This window comes from Epinephelus lanceolatus, chromosome 22, assembly GCF_041903045.1.
Source record: "Epinephelus lanceolatus isolate andai-2023 chromosome 22, ASM4190304v1, whole genome shotgun sequence".
NCBI lineage: Eukaryota > Metazoa > Chordata > Actinopteri > Perciformes > Serranidae > Epinephelus > Epinephelus lanceolatus.
This window is the reverse complement of record NC_135755.1, coordinates 24387059-24406951: the sequence shown is the minus strand read 5'-3', so window position 1 is coordinate 24406951 and position 19893 is coordinate 24387059. Positions and strand designations below refer to the sequence as shown.

General features: G+C 43.1%; 1 protein-coding gene across 1 annotated transcript; it reads left to right on the top strand.

Moving 5' to 3' along the window:
* Window positions 1-570: 570 nt before the first annotated feature.
* On the top strand, window positions 571-15633 carry synpo2a (synaptopodin 2a). Its single transcript, XM_033651967.2, has 4 exons — window positions 571-849; window positions 7348-7499; window positions 8681-9462; window positions 11184-15633. Exons 1-4 carry the CDS (start codon window positions 742-744, stop codon window positions 14837-14839), a joined length of 4698 nt encoding a protein of 1565 aa, XP_033507858.2. The 5' UTR covers window positions 571-741; the 3' UTR covers window positions 14840-15633.
* Window positions 15634-19893: the final 4260 nt, after the last annotated feature.

Here is a 19893-nt window from a genome sequence, read left to right as displayed (position 1 = left end):
TTAGGATTCCTCTCTCAATGCAGACAGAGCCAGGTTGCTGGAGCATGAATGTACACTGTCACATCTTTCCCCAAATAAGATAAACAAGGGTCCCAGAGAAGAAAAGGAAGGAAAGAAAATGAAGCAAATTTACTTTGAAAGAAAAAGTTGCATGAAAGAGATAAGGGATCAAGACAGGACAAGCAGGGAGCCCACATGGACTGCTTTTGCATATGGGTCCAGAATTTGGTGCTACGCCCCTGAATGTTGCTGTAGGAAAGAAATAGGCCTAATTATAAAGCCAAAGCACTCAGATTATGGAGATAATAAACAAGGATGAAATAGGTGTGCCACCCTTCCTGCTGCAAAAGACTGTAAATAAGATAAGATCGCGTAATTACAAATACTCTCATGCTGCCATAAGAAATTGCGTTAAAATCTATTTACTGCAGAAGCTTGGTGAGATTTATTTTTCAAAGTATCGTGTCGAAGTTATCCCATGTTTATTAGGATGCCACAGCTGGAGGCAGGCTGTAACATTCAAGTTCAAGAGATCACCATGACAAACCACCAGTTGCATGCAACGCCTGCAGGCGGGTCCGTGCGCCGTGACGTCTCTCAGAGCGGGTTGGACTCAGGGAGAACTCAGATGATGGGGGTTATACAGCGGTGTGGTGGAGGTGGTTTTTGCAAAGTGCTGTTGGTCCGGCTGACAGCTCGATGTTCGCGCTGTGGAGGTTTGGCTGAGGAGCTGTGCGCAGCATGGGCACCGGGGATTACATCTGCGTTACGCTGCGTGGTGGTGCACCCTGGGGATTCACCCTGAGAGAGGGAGAGGGGGACACCTACAGACCCTTTTTGGTCTCCAAGGTATCCATCTATGTATCTGTCAGACTGATAGGTGTTCATGTTATTCACATCAAGGTATTAATGTGAGGTGGAACAGCATTATCTGGAAGTTTTACAGAAAACATCCACATTCCTAAATGTGGATTACAAGTTCCATATCTGTGGTATCAGCTCTGATCGAGTTTTGTTTAGGAATTCAGTGACAAAAGTGTGTTCCAAAAGTTGAACATCTCCTGGTGGGAGAGTATTGGGAGAGCAATGCTTATCGCTGCATTTTTGTGTGCGTTGGCTGGGTTTTGGTGCGAGATTCCTCGGGACCCTTATATGGTCAAGGCCAAGAGAGAGTGTGAGGCTGAGGGCAGTGGGATCTGTCATCTCTCACACAGACTTCAGCAAAACAGCAAAGCGTTATTCAGACGAGTAGTCAAGCTGGAGAGTGAAGAGTGTGAGGAGAGGTATGCAGGGATACCTATGCAAACAAACTAACAAGTAAGCTGAAAGTCATCTGACGTCACTCTAAAAGAACATTCAGATACATGACAGGAAGGAGGGTTGGCAAATTTTGGTTATGCTATTACTACTTTGACTACATGACATTTGTTTAGGCTGATAATGTGGTAATAAACCTCACAGGTAACAGTAGAGGATTTCAGCTGCCCTCAGGTGAAGCCGCTTTCCTGATGATGCTCAACTGGCACGTCAGTTCTTCATACATTTACCCTCATGTCTATGTGAAGTCATCAAATTGTCAGAAATAGAGACAGCTGATATTTTGCTGTGATGTGAACATGCACTGAGAGAGGTACAGCCAGGTGTCTTTACTTTGAAGACCTGCCGAGACACTATATATGGTATAGCAACGCATGTTCACAAGTGCTCAAGTTGTCCAGATCCCTCGTCAACTTTTCCTCAACATAGTGAACATGTAAATGTTTTTCTTAAGCTGCATTCCTGCGACATCAAAGCTCCCACCAGAGGAGAGAGAGCACTCTGAAAGCAGCAATAGATCACTCGAATGACAGATGCTTAGCACTTTCAAACAATCAAAGCCACAATTCAGATGTTCATCTGTGACTTTTATTGGGATTTTTGTCTGAATATTGTTATTATTTCCACATTTGTTGGCGGGAAATAGTCTTTTGTAATCGTGCAGGTGGATACACATCAACTGAAGCGTCAAACTAGCTCATAAACATCTGGTTAGTTGATTTTAAGAGACTGAAAATAATATTATAATTGATTCTGGCTTTTAATACATGATAATTGCTCTATACCCTGATACTGCAGGTCAAAATTGTTTCACAAAATCACAAATGTAGGCTGCAGACAACTTCAAGATCCAAGCAAATTCTTGTAGATCCACAGCAACCTGCCAAGCCTGTTCATTTTCATATATACAAATACTCCACAAAGTCTTGTACACACAAAATTAGCAGCAACTGTGAGGTTTAGTAAACGAGCCAACACTTAAAGTCGCAGTCCTTTTCCCCATATGGGGGAATGCCCCCTACTTCTAATGTTTCAGTGTTAATTTTCTCTTGAAACTTTACAGTCTAATTCTACACATAAATGGGGTGTTAGAGTATTTTAGCCTGCAAAGAGTCTTGTAAATACACTAAGTGTTGGCCTATTAAAGTGAGGTAGCGACATGATGCTTAGGCCTCAGCGCAGGGTATCTGGAGGTTTTAGTCCCCCTCATCTGGAAGGCATAACTCTAAACATACCTCCAAACTCTTCTTGTGGGAAGGACGGTGAGCCAAGTCTGTTAGTTACAAGTCAAAAAACAAACATACCAAGATCGTGACAGATACTCTCAGTTTAGAGGCTCTCCTGTGTCTGATAAAATGTGTGTGTTTTAAAGCTTCTGTTGAATGTGGTGGAAACTTTTGTTTTGTTTCCTGAGAGAAAGTGATTGTTCAGTGTACTGACAGGCAGTACAGTGTAGGGGCATGGGGTATCCACTCTTAAAAGGTTCTTTCCATATAAGGGAGGCCGTATTTTTCTTCTTCTTCGGAGTGCTGGCCTGAGTACAAAGTGGATGAGGTCACTTTATTTTTAAAGCTACAGAAACTGCACAATGCAAGATTCTTACAAGTCGTGACCCACGAACACACCGACGCACCTTGAGGAAAACACAGAACAGTTTACATCTGATCTATAGTGCTCGTTTTGGATGACTTTGCATAAGTGAAAAGACTTAGATGCAAAACTCAACAAAAAATCGCTTAACAGGAGACATTTTGGCCTCCTAATTACGAAGGTATGCCATCTTGGTATGTGGAATGTCAACATGCATCAGATCAGTTATGGAGCACTGGATGACAAAACAAATGTAATGAAAGTCTGAGACTTCTCAGAGTATGAACTAATCCAAATGTTATCCCTATTCCATTTAAGTATGTTCATAGCTTGTAATAAAAGTCCTCCTCCTCTGCCTGGGTTATCTTGCCCTTTTCCAGAGCAAAGAGGGCCCTTGTTGCCGATTTCTCACTCCTAATAGTGCACCATAGGAACCTCATTAAGCTGCCAAGCAATCAGCAAAAATGCCACGGCTTCATTCATTCAGCGCCATTTTCCCAGAGTAAACAAAGTGCTTCACAGCTCCTTCCATTACTGGAGTTTTTGGCTTTGTGTTTTCCAGCAAAACATCGACATCCTGGTCCCAGGAGAGAGAGCAGTGACCTCAGCTGATGACTGTGCTAGTTTTTCCCCCTTTTCTGGTTCACATCATCTAAACAGATAAAGACCAAAGCTGCAACTGCTTTATATTTCGATGATATAGTTGTGAGTTGCAGTGTTCCTGGCTGTGGATGCTCCTTGCCAGCTGCAGCCAAAGTGAGGCCCAGATGGACTTAGATGTGACTCACCGACAGTCTTGTTTTCAGCTTTGTGACAAGGGAGTTTTCAGCCAAACCAAAGGTTTTTTTTTGTTGTTGTAGTATATTTAGCGTAAGAAACCATAAAGGAGCAGTCCCTCAGTTTATCAAAAAAATTGATACAAACAATAGTAAATGTTGCAAAATGTACCTGTAAGTACATTTAGTTTTATCCCATTGGTCAAAATCTGTGCTTTCAGTCATTAATTAATCATAATAAAGGTCCAGTATGAAGGATTTTGGGGGGGATATGTTGGCAGAAATGGAGTGCAATGTTCATAAATATGTGTTCATTCGTGTATAATCACCTGAAAATAAGAATCGTCGTGTTTTCATCACCTTAGAATGAGCCGTTTGTATCTACTTTCAATGTTCAACTTCACCACTAGATGCCACTAAATCCTACACACTGCACCTTTAAGTTGTAATTTTATTGACAAATATTATTTACATAATACCTATGTAGGCTTCTTTCAAAAATAAAAGTACTTCCCAAAACCCAATTTAAGAAACATTTGTGCAAAGTCATCTTAGATCAAATTAAAGTCAAGGATAAATACTGAGAACTTGAGCTCTTGTATAAACACACACATAATTCAGCATAACACAATGCAGTGCAGTGTGTTAGCAACAAGTTGGAAATTGTTTGCAGGAGAGGGGCATATTGGCTAGAAGCTTAATCTGGCACAATATATATCACTTTTTGTACATGGCCCCTGACAAATGTGATGATGAAATAACTAAACTAACCTCTCTGATGCTGGAAACGTTTCTACACCTCTCCTCTTACGAAGAATACATCCATGGACAAAGACATTAGATGTAACTATCCTCCCACATGGTGTGAGTCTACCTGTTGGGCAGCTGGAAAATATTTCCCTCAAATGTTAAAAACATAATTACTTAAAGCTGTGAAGGGCAGGAACCGCCAGGAGCTGTGTGGATAACATGATGCAGTCCTGTATTTCCTGCGATTTTCTGTTGTGTCGAAGCCTGTTAAACAGATAATTTGAAAATGGGCAACCCAGGATAGGGGCTTATAATGTTGTCTAATTGGTGGCCCCACATGATGTCAGTAGTAAAATCCGCTGCTGATCACGACAATTTTGGGAAGCACTTTATTGTAAAAACTGGCTATTTATTTGCCATCCTTTCCTGCACCATCACTGGAGACTTTCTCTTTACGCGCAGCATATGACAAACAGGATTAAGACACTAGGTGCTATCTGCCTGCTTTGAACGTTGCCTGACTGCCTGTGTATCTTTGTGTTGTGAGAAGAGACAACGATAAATGTTTCCCCTCCTTTTTTGGAGCAGGAGCGGTTGCTGGGGCCTTGGAGACAAACCTTCTTCCCTGTAATGAGGTGTCCCGATAGACAGGCACACAGGCGGCCTTATAGGGTCTGCTTGCACACTGTTAACTGTTAAAAACTCAGGGATGGAGTCACAGGGGGTTTATCTGAGAGTTAGCAGCCCTATAAAGTAAGTCATAAAATATTTTTGTATATATAGGAAAGTAGGCTCATTTTATTGCTTCAGGCTTATGTGGTAAAGGTTCTGTCAAAAAAGGAGTTAAGGTAGTGCTCCTTGTTGATGTTGGCACACTGCAAAAAAATAGTTTGCATCTGTCTTTGCAGTACAAGTAATGACACAAAAGTCAACAAGCAACAGAGGCGTGCCAGACAGATGAACTGATTCACTGAGACTGGTTGTAATATGGCTCTGTCTCTGGTGCACAAAACAGGGGGACACAGGGATTCTCCTCTTCCTCCTATGTCAAAAGATATGTGTGTGTGTGTGTGCGTCGCCATCTAGTGACAAGATTGTTTTACTGCAGGTATCTCAAGTTGGATTCATGTCAATTGAAAAAGGACCCTTTGGTGTGTTATCTCATGTATCCTACCATGTTTCCTCCGTCCTGTCACCTTACCTGCATGACCATAACGTATGAAAACCCAGCAAAGCAGGAGAAAGCACCAAAGACTGTCTGCGTGTTGTGTTGTTAAACTTAACAGGGTGATGGATGACCACAGTTTTAAGTTCTGAAATGCCTGAGCTGTGAGCTCTTAGCAGTTTCACAATTTATGTGGCTGCCGCTTGCCAGGAAGGTTTTCTTGGTAACGGCAACTCTGATATAAGAAACCTAGACGACTGTTTTTGTTTAGTGCTGATGTGATGGAGTAAACAGTGTTGCCACGGTGGCAGATGCCAAAATAGCATGGTCATTTACACATGTTCAGTGTCAAACATTAACCTGCATTCACTCTGAACTGTGTAGACTTGTATGTAAATTAATTCTTTCAGGGAGAAGTTATAATATGTGACTTCATTATGGTGGATAAATTGAGTTATGGAGTATTATCTTCCAATGTTTTAGGATTATTTTTATGGCATTTTGCCGCTGAGAGGGATTATAAGCTGCAACAATTAAACTGGAGATAGTGCATGTGTTAAAACACACAGAAAGCTAGCATTAATATGTTTTGAAGTGGTGAGAAATCTCAAGACACTACAAAGCTGTTTGTTTGTAGTATTTGCGAAATATCTTAACATATTTCCTGAGAGCATATCCCGTAATTGCACAGTGCTGAAGTCATCATTTATACCCCTCACTGTATAAGTGGCCTTTTGTGCAAAATTTATGGGGTATTTCTCCTTATTAAATCCTCTTATTAATGAACCGTTTTATAGGCCTCAGGAACCAATTACAACGGAATGAAACCATCAGTCATTAGTTTAACTGTGTAAAGAGGTGCCCTTTAAATGGGTCTGCACAGAGCTGGCCCACAGCAATGATATGCAGCTGCACAGTTAAAATACAAGGTAGAACTGGCACTGTCTGTCTTCATTATCGGTGACACTGTAGTGCATGTAGTGTGCAATTGAGCAGTAACTTGTTGATCATACACCTCATCTCCAAATATTTTGAATTAATAAAGAAAAAAGGGCCACTACCTCACCTGTCATATCCTTATTTGATATCACTCAAACACTAACGATCCTGTCTGAAAATGTGTTTTTGTCTGATTCACCAAGGATGTACTTTATGTAGGATTTCACAGGGAATTGTTGCCCTCTACACACATTATCAATCATTGCCTGGCTTTAACATAATACTCGTGTTAAAGGGGATAACCCATTCAGCATTCCCAGTCTGTTGTGTATACATTATTATTATTATTTTCAGTCTGACTCTTAAGCTTTCTTCATTTTCATGAGAATTTCTGATGTATTTTTACTCATTTTTATAACCTAAAAATACAGCTTAACCACTGTTGTGCTCTTGCTTTCCCAGATAAAAATGGATTTGTGACACTGACCCAGGGGAGAGGTTTCTGTATTATGACCTTAGTAGCCACTGGCAACATTTCAAAGATGATTTATTTTGACTTCCTGTAAATAGCAGCACTGTCATAGCCGGGCTGTGTGTGAAGGTTAGAGGGCAGTTCTCACACTTGGGGCATCCCCACTTTACAGCTGGTCAGCATGCTTATCTGAGGGAGAACATTTGTTTTTGAGGTCACTGGCAGCTGAGGATACAGTTACCTAATGATGATAGTGAAGCATTTACCCAGGCTGATAATGGACACTGACCTGGTGTGTGATCGGTCTTATACTCTTGCTAAGATAATGTCCTCCACAGGTAGACGAAGGCGGTCGTGCCTTCCTAGCTGGAGTGCGGGAAGGTGATGAGGTGGTATCACTCAACGGAGAGCCATGTGCTGATCTCACCCTCCTACGGGCCTTTGCGCTCATCGACACATCGATCGACTGTCTGCAGCTGCTTGTCAAAAGGTAGGGCCGCATTAGATTAATGATAGTGAAGTGACGCTCTGTGAATTGCAGAAAACACAAGCACAACATGTTTGAAAACATCTGAGCATGCAGTTACACCACAGCCTCTGACAACTGAGCCGTGCAGTACAACAGCAATGCAAAATAATTACTGCACCACTGTATTAGCATTTAGATAGCATGTTGTTTTATGACCTGTGCCCTTTTGTATTGCTCAATGAACCACTGACTGTCTGTGTATATATAAATGCATTCATGTCTTGCATGTGAATTAACGAGGTAATGTGTGCCAGTCATGCTGACCTTCCAAAGTGGCTCGGCCAAGGTGTTACAGATTTGTGTGTCTGATTGACATGCAGCTGCTCAGCCATTACTCAGTGGGCGTTGCTGTTATCAGAGTGACATGTCCTCAAATATTGTTGCATGTGCTCAGTGTGCCCACATTTAAATCTCAGAGGGATATATGGTTAACGTCAGTATAGTTCTTGAATCTAGAAAAAAATTGTTTCTATGACTGCATGATGATAGAATCCTGTCTCTGAAGACTTGGAAAGCAGATGACCTCAGCTTGTAGCTATCAAAGTGTATTATGATATGTCAGTCTTTCCCATTTGGAGAAAATGAGTAGTCACTGAGGTCCAATCAACTTAAATTCAATAGCTGGAGTCAGAAGTAATGACATTCTGTTATGCTATTCCTCGCTGACCTTGGATGTGGAAATTAGGCAGAGCGATATTGAAATATGATTACTTCCCTCTTCAGTGACCTGACCCTTTCATTTAACTTGCTGCATGAAGATTAGATCTACTTGATTACTTTGAGGATGTCAGCAATGGGAGACGAGCCTTACTTCGTCAACAATCCATTGGCTCCGTTCCTCAGTGACGATGTATTTTTTTATTCAGATATTATAAATGTGTGGAAATCACACCTAGAAAATAGAAGATAATTGATGACAGCAAAAAGTATATGCTTTAAAGGCAGCATGGAGATTTTGTATTAATCTCAAAGTGATTTATTTTTAATGCACAAGACCCAAAACCCAGTTTACTCTTTGAAGAACCTACAATATAAGAGGAGACATTAGCTCTTATTGATGTTAAAAATTAACAATGGTCACTGAACTAAGAGAAGTTGCATCACTCACTCACTCACTCCTGTTCTCCCCTCTCCTCCAAAAGATACTGCACCACTCCCTCAGAAGAATCAGAGGAGACATGCTGTGGTGAGAGGGATGCCTCTGGTGAGGCTTTAGAAAGCACCACCCTCCACATCTTCTCCCCAAAGCACAGGTCCCAAATCCCAAGGGAACTCTTCATATCTGAGTCCCAGGATGAGGCCTACTATGGGGAGTTGGACAATAAGTTACCCAAGGGACCCCAGCTGCTCTACACCGAGCTACACATTCCCTCATCTGGTGATCAGAGAAGCCGAAAGCTTGTTTATAAGGAAAATGATGAAGGAACACAGCGGTGCTTCTCGCCTGGGGACATGGTGGAGCTCCAGGTGTCCCTGTCTGAGCAAACCTTGGACGATGTGGGCTGCAGCGCCCTCGGGAGTGCTCACGGGATAGAGGGGGAACTCTCAAACAGAGAGGTGGCCGAGACGATTTACACCGCCACCGCGTCACACCACGTACCGCGTCCTGTCAGAGAGCCGCTCGGCCAGCATGGAGTGGTGCTCAGCTCCCCTTCAATGTTGAGGCAGGTGGAGGTCATTCTGCAGCAGCCGGCAGCATCAGGAGCAGGGAGGGGCATCCTGAGTGTGGGTGGCTCCAGGGTCAGTGGAAGTGTTGGATCCCAAAGTGAAGGAGAAGAAGGAGGAGGGCACAGTGAGGGAGTTCCTGGGTCTTTCACGGTCTCATTTGGAATTCCATCAGAAGAGGTGACACCAGCTGAGGAGCAGGACTCTGACTCTGAGGGGGATCAAGACAAACCCAACAAGCATAGGGCAAGACATGCCAGTAAGTAACTATGTACCATTTCCATTTGTACCAGGTAGTGTTATCCTGGTGTGCATTCTTTCTTTATGTGTGTGAGTAATAAAGATCTATTCTTTGAGTTGAGATCTGCATGCTAATAGGTCAGCACCAAATTACATTTGTCTACAACATGTGTGCATTCCAAAGCCTGATGTCAAGTGTGTGGGCTCCTTAAAATAGTGCCTGTCTCTCACTGCCGTTGGAGGAGGGTGTCATTCCTTCAAATGGAAGCATGTACTTCCAGGTCTAACCTGAACTACAACAGAATCAAAGGATAGTGCGGAGGCACAGCATAGATAGGGTGGTGATAAACTAAATACAAAGAATCAAAAGAAAAAAATGTCTTGATCACATGTGAGAAGCTACTAGACTTCACAAAACGTCTTAAATTATCCATTCAAAGAGGCTTGATAATGAATAAGGATACTTTGGCACCCCTCTGAGCTGTGTAGAAGACATAAATATAACACCAGCACGCTGATGATGCCTGCAGAAGTGGCCCTTTGACAGACACCAGCATGTGCTCCCATAGCTGGTTACCTGATCCTTTCAAACTGGGTGCTTTAACTGAGCTAAAAAAGTGAGTCCGTCGCTCACTCCCGCTGTCTCCTCCACCTTCAGGTTAGTCTTGCAGGAATATGAAAAAGGAAGCCTTTGTATTATTTTATTACAGCTTTGTATTGTTGGATGGTTTGAGAGTGGCTTTGTTGTTTGATGTCTGTCATCAGAGTGGCCTTAGTGTCAGATAATGTGTTTTGAGAAGAACAGAAGGTTTTCAGTAGAGAGCTTGTGAACCTACAGATAAGGACTGGTAAAGAAGCTCTGGTCGGGGTGAATTTATTGCATGCAGGCTATCTTTAATCTTTCTTAGATCCTATTCCTGGCTACTTTATGGAGAAGAACTACTGATTTAGTGTAGTTCATTGTCTGTGAACAAATGAGGATATTAGACGTGGGTCAGAGGATTTCATGATTGCTTTATGGGTTGATGTTTTATGTCCAACTGAATGAGCAAATGAGAAAAAGCACACAGCTATAGGTGGATAAAGATTATATGCGGTCTAAGAATGTGAAGCGAATAGCTTAGTTCAGATCAGTTCAACCACAGTGCATATCAGTTATTAGTCTTGTTATGTGCCTCTGCTTTTTTATGTGAACATTGCATGTATTTTTTAGAGCTAACTTTTTACAGAAGGCTGATATCAATGTGACGTTACATGATGAAATCAATAGCTTTGCATCTTGCTTGACTTTGTTTCGAAACTTAACGTTATCATCTGTCACCATGTTACTTGTGCAAGATCTATTTTTACTCTTCAGATGAGAGCTAAACCAAAATGGGTTCTTATGAGGAAAAGAAACTTTATTTTCTGATAGGCATTAAGGATTATGAAAATATGAGGAAAATAGCTATTTACATTCTTACTTTAAAGTAATTTAGTCAATTACAGTTACATTATCCTTGTAGATACACTATGTAAGGACAGCCTTGAAGTTGTCCTTTTGATCAAAGAGCTGAAAAGCAAAATTAATGTTTCATATCGAGACATAGAAAAGCAAGCTGTTTCAAGCGAGTTCAATTTGTGTTGATCTGAACTCCACTGTATTTTATTAATACCCATATTGCCAGGTAAAGCATTTATTTTGATTGCCCTATCTATAACCCTTTTTATTCTAAACACTAAACTCTCTTCTCTATACAGGGCTCAGGCGCAGTGAGAGTCTGTCCGAGAAGCAGGTGAAGGAAGCCAAGTCCAAATGTAAACGTATTGCCCTCCTTCTTACGGCTGCTCCGCCCAACCCCAACAACAAGGGGGTGTTGATGTTCAAGAAACATCGGCAAAGGGCCAAGAAATACACACTTGTGAGCTACGGCACAGGAGAAGACGAACCAGAGTTCAGTGACGAAGACGAGGAAAACGAAGACGACAAAGAAGAAACCCACACTGTTGAATTTACCCTTGTGGCTCCAGACGGTTCTGAAATAGACAAGCATTTCCTCACTAATGCCCATAGTAGAAAAGGTGTGCTAACTATCAACTTGGACAGGGGTCTCCTTGAGATTGAGAGGAACCTTAACAACCAAGAAGAGATGGAATGTTTGCCTGAAACCAAGGGCAAAGGTGCCGTAATGTTTGCCCAACGGCGTCAGAGGATGGATGAGATTGCTGCTGAACATGAGGAGCTTAGGCGTCAGGGGATTCCTGTAGAGGCAGTGCAGACTGCTGAAAAGAAGATGGAAGAGCACTCGTACATGCAGTCCACAACAGAAAGCCATGCTTACATGGATGTAAATATGCACCAACAAAGCCAACAACAACAACAGTACCAGCAATATCAGGAACAGCAGTACTATGAGCAACAGCAACAATATCAACAACAATATCAGCAACAACAGTATGAACAACAGCATTATCAACAACAGCAAGCGTATCAGCAGCAGCAGCAGCAGCAGCAGCAGCAGCAGCAAGAATATCATCAAGCGCAACAGCAAATGCAGCACTATGCTACAAACATCAATGGCACAGTCCAACATCAAACAAGTGAGATGCAGAGTTCTTTCAGCAATCGTACTGCAAAGCCTTTCTCAGCAGACAACATGGTGGCTTATTCTCCCGCAATGAGTGGGACCAATCAAGATTCTGCAGGGCAAGGAGAGCAGATAGCTTCCCGTGATGAGCGCATTTCCACCCCCGCAAGTCGGACTGGCCTTTTGACAGATGCAAAGAGGAGGAATGCTGGCAAGCCTATGTTCACGTTTAAGGAAGCACCAAAAGTGTCTCCTAACCCAGCACTGCTAAATCTCCTCAACAGAAGTGACAAGAAGGGATTTGAGTCAGGACCTGAGGAAGACTACCTTAGTCTTGGGGCTGAGGCTTGTAATTTCCTGCAGTCTCAAGGAGTTAAACACAAGACTCCTCCACCAGTGGCTCCAAAACCTGTGATCAACCCCATCTCTCCTCCTTGGTCCCCACAGATAGAAATGACCAACCAGGACATGCCTCAACAAGCTGAAAATAGTGTGTCCACACCTGCTGTAGCCCCCACCACAGAGGCTACTCCTGCTCCAGAACTAGAGCCAACCCCTGCACCTGCCCCTGAGCCCTCTCCCCCTCCTACCCCCCAGGAGGCTCTTGCCAGCACCACCACAGAGGAACAGCGCACATGGACTCTTCCGGAGCCTGAACCTCAACAGCAGCCTCTGCAAATGACAGCGCAGGAGGAAAATGGTCACATGAATTCGACCCTGCAGCCTGAGCCTGAGCCTGCTCCTGTGACTAGCTGGGCTCCAGCACAAACACAAGTTCAGCAACAACCATCTACCAATTGGCACCCAGCTCAAGTGCAGCCCCAGGAACCACCTCCAAGTCAGTCACCACCACAGCCACCTTGGGTGACACGTCAACCTGCTCAGACCCAAGCACAGCCTCAACCTCCCACCAGTACTTGGGCCCCTCAAATTCAGCCATCCTGGGCCCAGCCTCAAGAGCAACAACAGGTTCAGCCACCCTGGACACACTCTCATGAGCAACCAAATCTGCAGCAAATGCAACCAACTTGGGGTCAACCTCAAGAACCAATGGAGCAGCAGCCCCAAGCCCCATGGGCACAGCCATCACAAACAGACTCTCAGCATCAACCACCATGGGTGAAACAACCCCAGCAGAAGCCCCAAGCACAACCTCCATGGGCTCAGCAGGTTCAGCCAGAATCCCAGCCACAGCCAACATGGGCTCAGCAACCACCGCATCAGGCCCCACAACAAGCATGGCCACAGGCACAAGCACCAGGTCAGCCTCAACCCCCTTGGGTCTCAGCTCAGGCTCAACAGCAACCTTCAATTAATGCATGGCCTCCATCACAAACTCAAGCCCAAGTTCAGCCACCTTGGATCCAAGCAGCTCCAGCTCAACCTCCAGCGCAGCCTCCAGCCGTTTTGAATCCATGGCAGCCAGTACCTGCCCAGACTCAGTCCCCACCATCATGGTCCCAGCACCCTTCAGAACATGGTCAGCACCCCATGAATTCTTGGGCCCAAGAGCAGAATCAGGCCCAACATCAACCACCTTGGGCTCAACCAGCTCCACCCCAGCCCACACCACAACCAAACTGGCAACAGTCCACTCCAAAGACTCCACCGCAACCACCAATGAATACATGGCCTCCACCTCAGGCACAACTGCAGACACCTGTGAATGCCTGGGCACCACAGTCACAACAAACACCCATTTCCACATCAATGGTGAACACTCGTCCTTCTCCAAAACCTTGGCAACCACCACAGCAGACCCCCCAAAACCGGACCCCTCCACCTCCACCACAGCGAATGCACTCTTTTACCATTCGTCAACGAGTTTCATCACCCATCAACCCAATGGCAACTGTCTTAAATCCAGCATCCCAAGGTTCATCTTTCGAGATGCCAGCCGTCCGAGGGAAAGGAGCTGATATGTTCGCCAAGAGGCAGTCTCGTATGGAGAAATTTGTTGTGGACTCTGAGACTGTGCAAGCAAACAAGGCAAGCCGGTCAACATCACCAACTGCTTCCTTACCAAATGAGTGGAAATATACCCCAAACGTACGTGCCCCTCCTTCACGGGCATATAATCCTATTCAGTCCCCTTCTTATCCCCCAGCAGCATCAAAGCAGCCCCCTCCAAGTACCCCGTCAACAAAAGCCAAGAAAAAAGCCACAGACAAACAGTCTGCCCCTAAACCCCTCAATGTTGTAGATGTTATGAAGCATCAACCCTATCAACTTAATTCCTCACTCTTTACCTATGGCCCAGCAGTAGAGGCTGCCAAGCCACCTGAACCTAAGCCCGACTGTGCACCCCCTAACCCACCTGTTGAAAACCAGCCAATTCAATATGAGCAAATGGCCCCCGTCCAGCCAGGTGGACCATATAATGCCCCATATCCCCAGCAACCATATGGGATGCCCATGCAGCCTATGATGCATGATGGCCACTACCAGCAGAACCCACTTAATGTTTATCCTCCCTCCAATCCTTACCAGCAACCCCCTGTTGGTCCGTACCAGCAAGCATATAACCAACAGTATCAGCAACCTGCCCCACCTGCTTATCATCCCCAAGCTCCCCAGTCTCCAAATGCTCCCTACCAGCAGGCTCCACAGGCCCCTTACCAACCAGCCAGTAGCCCTCCCTACTTGGCAGCTCCCTCAGTACCTTACCAGCCACAGCCTCCCAGTAGCTATGTTGCTCCCAGTTTTCCTTTAGCTGCAAGGCCTGAGTCTGCATCAGGTGGCAATGCTGCAACTGCTCCCAAACCTAAGTTTACAGCTAAAAAGAGCTCAGCCCAGGTGTGGAAGCCTACAGCAGTTGATAAAGAGTGATTCTGGTTGAATCATGACATGGTGTCATGATGTCTGCCTGAGTCAAAGGGTTGGTGCTCTCGCAGTCCACCGCCAAGTGGACTAGTTTGAGCACATAAAACCTGCTTCTGCAGTGACTATCTTCACATCCACCTGCTCTTGTCATTGTCATAGGACAGATTGATGGTTTTCACACTTTTGAGAGCTAATATGAATGGCATAACAAACAAATTGAAAGCATAAGAATAAGAGTGAGATGTAAGTATATCATATCAGACACAGAGGAGCCAGAGTGAACTTAAAATGTTAATAAAGCAGGCACATTTTAACATTGATGTGTATGGATACCTAGAAATCACTATAAATTATTTGAATTTAATGTTAAAGAATCTAAAGTTGTGGTGATATAAGAATGTAGGGGAGCATGATGCTCAGTAAGAACTGAAAGAAAGGAGTGAGAGTGGTAGCAGATAGTGAGAACAGGAATTTGATTTTTGAAAAGAAGAAAATGCTAAATGTGTCAAATCTTATTTGCTAAACAAACAGATAAACAGACAGAAAACTAAAATATAAAAAAAGTCGAATTTAAAAATCCATGAAATGAGTCAAGTAAATATAGAAATTTAGAGTGAGGAAGAAGGGTCAGGTCTGTGGGGTGTAATGACACTAAGCAGAAGGCTAAATTTGCAATGTCAGTGATGTCAGAGTGCAGAGATTATGTAACAACATTGGAGTTTCAAGTAAAGGTCGGAGAATAGAATAGTACTCCTTACTAAAAGTGACTGCTAGCACCGACTTTCTTAAACTTCAAATGTTACATTTGTAAACAACTCATTCTTCAGTGGCTCTCCCTCGTGTCTCTTCCATAGCACCTACTTTAGTGGGTTAGTTTTATTTTAAGCTTTTTACCAGCTGTTGCATCATGTTAGCTACTATATTTAAACTGCCTCATGAGAGGGAGCGCTGAGGTCCAGAGATAGTAGGCTTAAATTTGAACTTAAGCCAGTGAAAGCTACTATTTCTCAAATCCTAATTGTATTTTTCCAGATAACACAAAGAAATATATATGAATAATATATCCATACATCTTCCCCTGCTTTTGTATCATATAAATAGATGATAAATGACAAATAAAAGAAGAATTATTGAAAGGATAACCAGCCCAGTAATGTTCACAAATATATTTTTGGTACAGGGCTGCTTTTGTTCTTTATATTCTTTTCTTTTTCTTTCCTTTGTGTGTTTCTCTTCGTAGTGCACTTTCTGAATGATTCACTGCAGTGCCATTAAAATGTCTTTTATCCTTGGTTGGCTTTCCTTTCTTTTGTCCTTTGAGCATGATTTTCTGGGTGTCTTCTATTTCTAGCCACTTTTCTTTTCGTCTTGCTGAATTTCGCCACTCATCCACCTGTATTATAAATACTGAGCTATTCTATATATGCCTTGACAAAAAGAAACAAAAAAACAGCCATGAATAAATCCACTCAAGTACCATCACATTAGAGTAACACTTATACCTACTATCTTTACGCAAAGCCAGTGGTAGGAAACCAGTTTTCAACAATAAAACTAAACACAGTTTGTGCTCCATAAAGAGGTTGTTAACATCAGCCAGAAACACCTCATTATCCAAATCACCTTCTTTTATAGCAGCTGAGGTGAATGCTAGAAAAGCACATTCCTGCAGAGTGACGAACTGATGATGCATTCATGAGGGATATTATTAGACTGGTGACTTCAGTGAATACAGACGACCTCATTGCACAATTCTGGAGGTCAACCGAGTGGGCCCCCTGCTGAAAATATAAATCCATGTTGTGTCATGCAGTTTTAGATAGGGCAGTAATTTGTTAAGTGGAAGTGTGGATATCTAATGGTGTCTTGAGTTGGCAGGTTTCGGTGGCTATATCTGGAGGAATTTGATTCCTACTCAAATGGCTGGAGTTTACCTCCAGCTTTCCTGGTCTTTATCTGAACTACACTTTTTTTTTAGTGTTTAATGTTATTATTATTATTGCTATTGTTATTATTAATACCAGGGTTTACCTGAGAGATGATAATCACTAAAATAAAAAGACCAAAAAACAAAAAAAAGAGACAATTTAATTTACAACCAATGAATCAACAAAAAAATCACAATTGAATGGAATACTGGTATAAGCTGGGTAAAGCATTTTGATAAAAGACGTGGTTCTTAAACTAGATATGCAATGAAATAGAAATGAAACAGAGTAAACAACCAAAAAATACTCTAGGTTCAGAGTCCACACAATAATGGTTTAGTTACTGTGTCAAACAAGCGCTGATACTACTAAACTTTGGGATCTATTATTGGATATTATCTATGTTTTATTCAGAAAAGGGCAAGCAGATTTTCCACATTTGTTCTTCTCTCAAATGTACTTTTTTATAGAAAGAAAACCTTACTTTATGACATTACCATAAATTAACATAAACGGTCTATTTTGACCATCTGTCTCAAAACAAAAGCATCTGTATGCACACCATCATAGACACCAACCTGCTCAGCTCCATTTCTGAGATATATATTAAAATGCCAGACATAGTGTAAGGCAAATACATGGTTATTTCCTCAATCCCCATCAGTAGAATAAAAATATACCCGTAGATCATGTACCGATCTACTTTTCCTCCTTGTGTCTGCTCTAATTCAGGATAACACAGCCACGGGTGGTGTAGGCCAACCAGATACCTGAGTCAGCAGGGAGTTTATTCCCCCTTGACTCATTCAGCTACATTTCTCTTTTTTATGACCGCACTCTCTACTCTGTTCTTTCCTTTAGCCATCTCTTGCTGTCTGCTGGTCTTACACACCTTTCACCAGATGATGGCAGCACTGCCTTTTCTGCATGTCTGCCGTAGCCAACAGAATGTGTTACAGATGTGCTCTATCACCCAGCATACAGTAAGCCTCGGCTGTAGAGGCATCCTAATACAGATTTTAGCATTGAGCAAGTTTCACCATCTCAGTGTCATGCTTTTCAAAGTGTTGCTGCACAGTAAAGCAGATCCAATGAAAACAAGATGAATGAGGCTTATTCTGGGAAGCCAATGCACTCGCGTAAGCCAGTTGTTCTGAGAAACAAGAGAGCAGTCGACTCTGTTTGGACAAATGTTAAAGCACTGGGCTGAGGAGGCTTACTGTGGAATGGACGATTGAGTCCACAATAAGTTTAGAATAATACGTTTATGAGTGCTCTTAACAGTTTATTTATTTTGCTGGCTATTTCAGATCTTAACATGGTTTTACATATTTATACATAGGAATGAAACAGAGAACAAAATTAAACATATTAGAGTGTTACAACACTTACAAGAAATGTGTTGACAAAGAGCTTCTCTACTTTCCATCATTTTCAAAGTTGATTTAATTTGGCAGACAGGCCAGTCAGCCAAACAAAAATGAACCCTTACTAAAATAAACATGTCTGGATCTTTCTTTACAGGCACTTGGCAGGAGCTACTCGCTTTCCCCACCAGCCAGAGTACCATCAACGGCCCAGAAGTCTGTTTCGGCTTCTTCTTCCCCCAAGCCTCTGGCTAAGGCCTCCACAACTACCCCAGTAAGACAGACACCCTGGCTAGAGAAAGGCCGCAAACCCCTTCAGCCCTGGGAGGCCGCCTCTCGGCATCCCCTGGGCCTGGTGGATGAAGCCTTTGCTTTCCAGAACCTCCAGCAAAGCCTCGCCACAAATGTCCGCTTGGCAGCCCAGCGCAAAATGCTGCCCGAGCCGCCAGCAGAGTGGAAGGCCAGGGTGTCTTACGAAGCCCCACAGAAAACAGGCAGCCAGACTTGGAGCCAGAGCCAAAGCCGGAGTCAGAGTCGAGCTCCTCTGCCGACATTCGGGTCCCTGTCAAGGAGCAGTGTCTCGACCCCTGCCGGTCGTGCTGGTTACAGCTCCCTGCCCAGACAGTGGCAGCCTCAGAGGTCAGTTACACAGGCAAACCGGGGGCCCTCGGTGTCCCCCTCTGAGTTTAAGAGGCCCTCGGAAAAACAAACTTACAAGTCTGTGTACACCAGCAACACTTGGAGTTGGAGGCAGTAGGACACAACTCGACCTGTCTGACCTTCGATGAGTAAGATCGCAAGTTTCACTGATTCAGTAACACATTCAAGTGCAGTTTCTTTTTAACTCATCACTATCTAAAAGAATAACATTTTTACATTTCTGCTTTTTTTGCTGTTGAATATTTAGTATGAAAAGTTTTAGATGGAATTTTTGCATGCCGTAATCAAATGTGAAAAGAGACGATTACTCTTACAATATATGGAGACTTAAAAGTGATTTCTGTAACATTAAACTGACAGCTTTGTAGTTTGGTAAATACACTGAAGTGGCTTGTAGATGAGGCAGTGAGTATGTTGTTTAGATTGGATATAATGAGTGCAAATGGACATGTCGAGTATAAAATACGTGGAAAGATTTGAGTGATTGTAAAGTAACAGTACATCTGGAGAAAACTAACTTGACTGTTCAGTTAGGATTTCAGAATATAGTAAACAGGTAATTATGGTGTCCTCAGAAAAGAGATATGTAAGGATGCTAAGAGGGAGGAAGACACAGTGACCCCACCATTCTTGAATTGTTTTGAGCATATGGATTTGCCATGCATCCTGGTGGATGTACATATTTAGCATGCAGTGATTGCACACTTTTTTTTGCTGGCTTTGTTTGATTTTCAATCCATGAAACTTGAGAATGATTACATTTGCAGTGTTTTCCAGGTCAGCAAATCATTTTAGTGTCCGAATCCAATTAGCGATGCATTAGAAGTCGGGCTTAAAACTTGGGGGAAAGGTTAGCGCTATAACTCAGCGCGTTGTGTGTGTGGACATGTGGTTGCGTAAGCTCCAGTAAGTGAGATTAATTCACTTATTTTCCAGGTGCATTTTAATTAGTGCATTAGCATTTGGCCATAAGACGATGAGATGAGATGAGAGAGGATGAGAAGCTGAAAATGGGGCATCTGTGCTACCGATAGAGGTTTTCAAAACTCTTTTCTTTGGGCACTTTTAAATTGGCACATGCCAGTTGTTGTTGGGAGTGACCTGA

Bases quoted from the DNA above. Each gene is read 5' to 3' on its own strand.
- synpo2a (XM_033651967.2), top strand. From the start codon at position 742: ATGGGCACCGGGGATTACATCTGCGTTACGCTGCGTGGTGGTGCACCC. The intron at 7,500-8,680 runs GTAGGGCCGCAT...CTCCTCCAAAAG, and splicing joins CTGCAGCTGCTTGTCAAAAG to ATACTGCACCACTCCCTCAG. The intron at 9,463-11,183 runs GTAAGTAACTAT...TTCTCTATACAG, and splicing joins GCATAGGGCAAGACATGCCA to GGCTCAGGCGCAGTGAGAGT.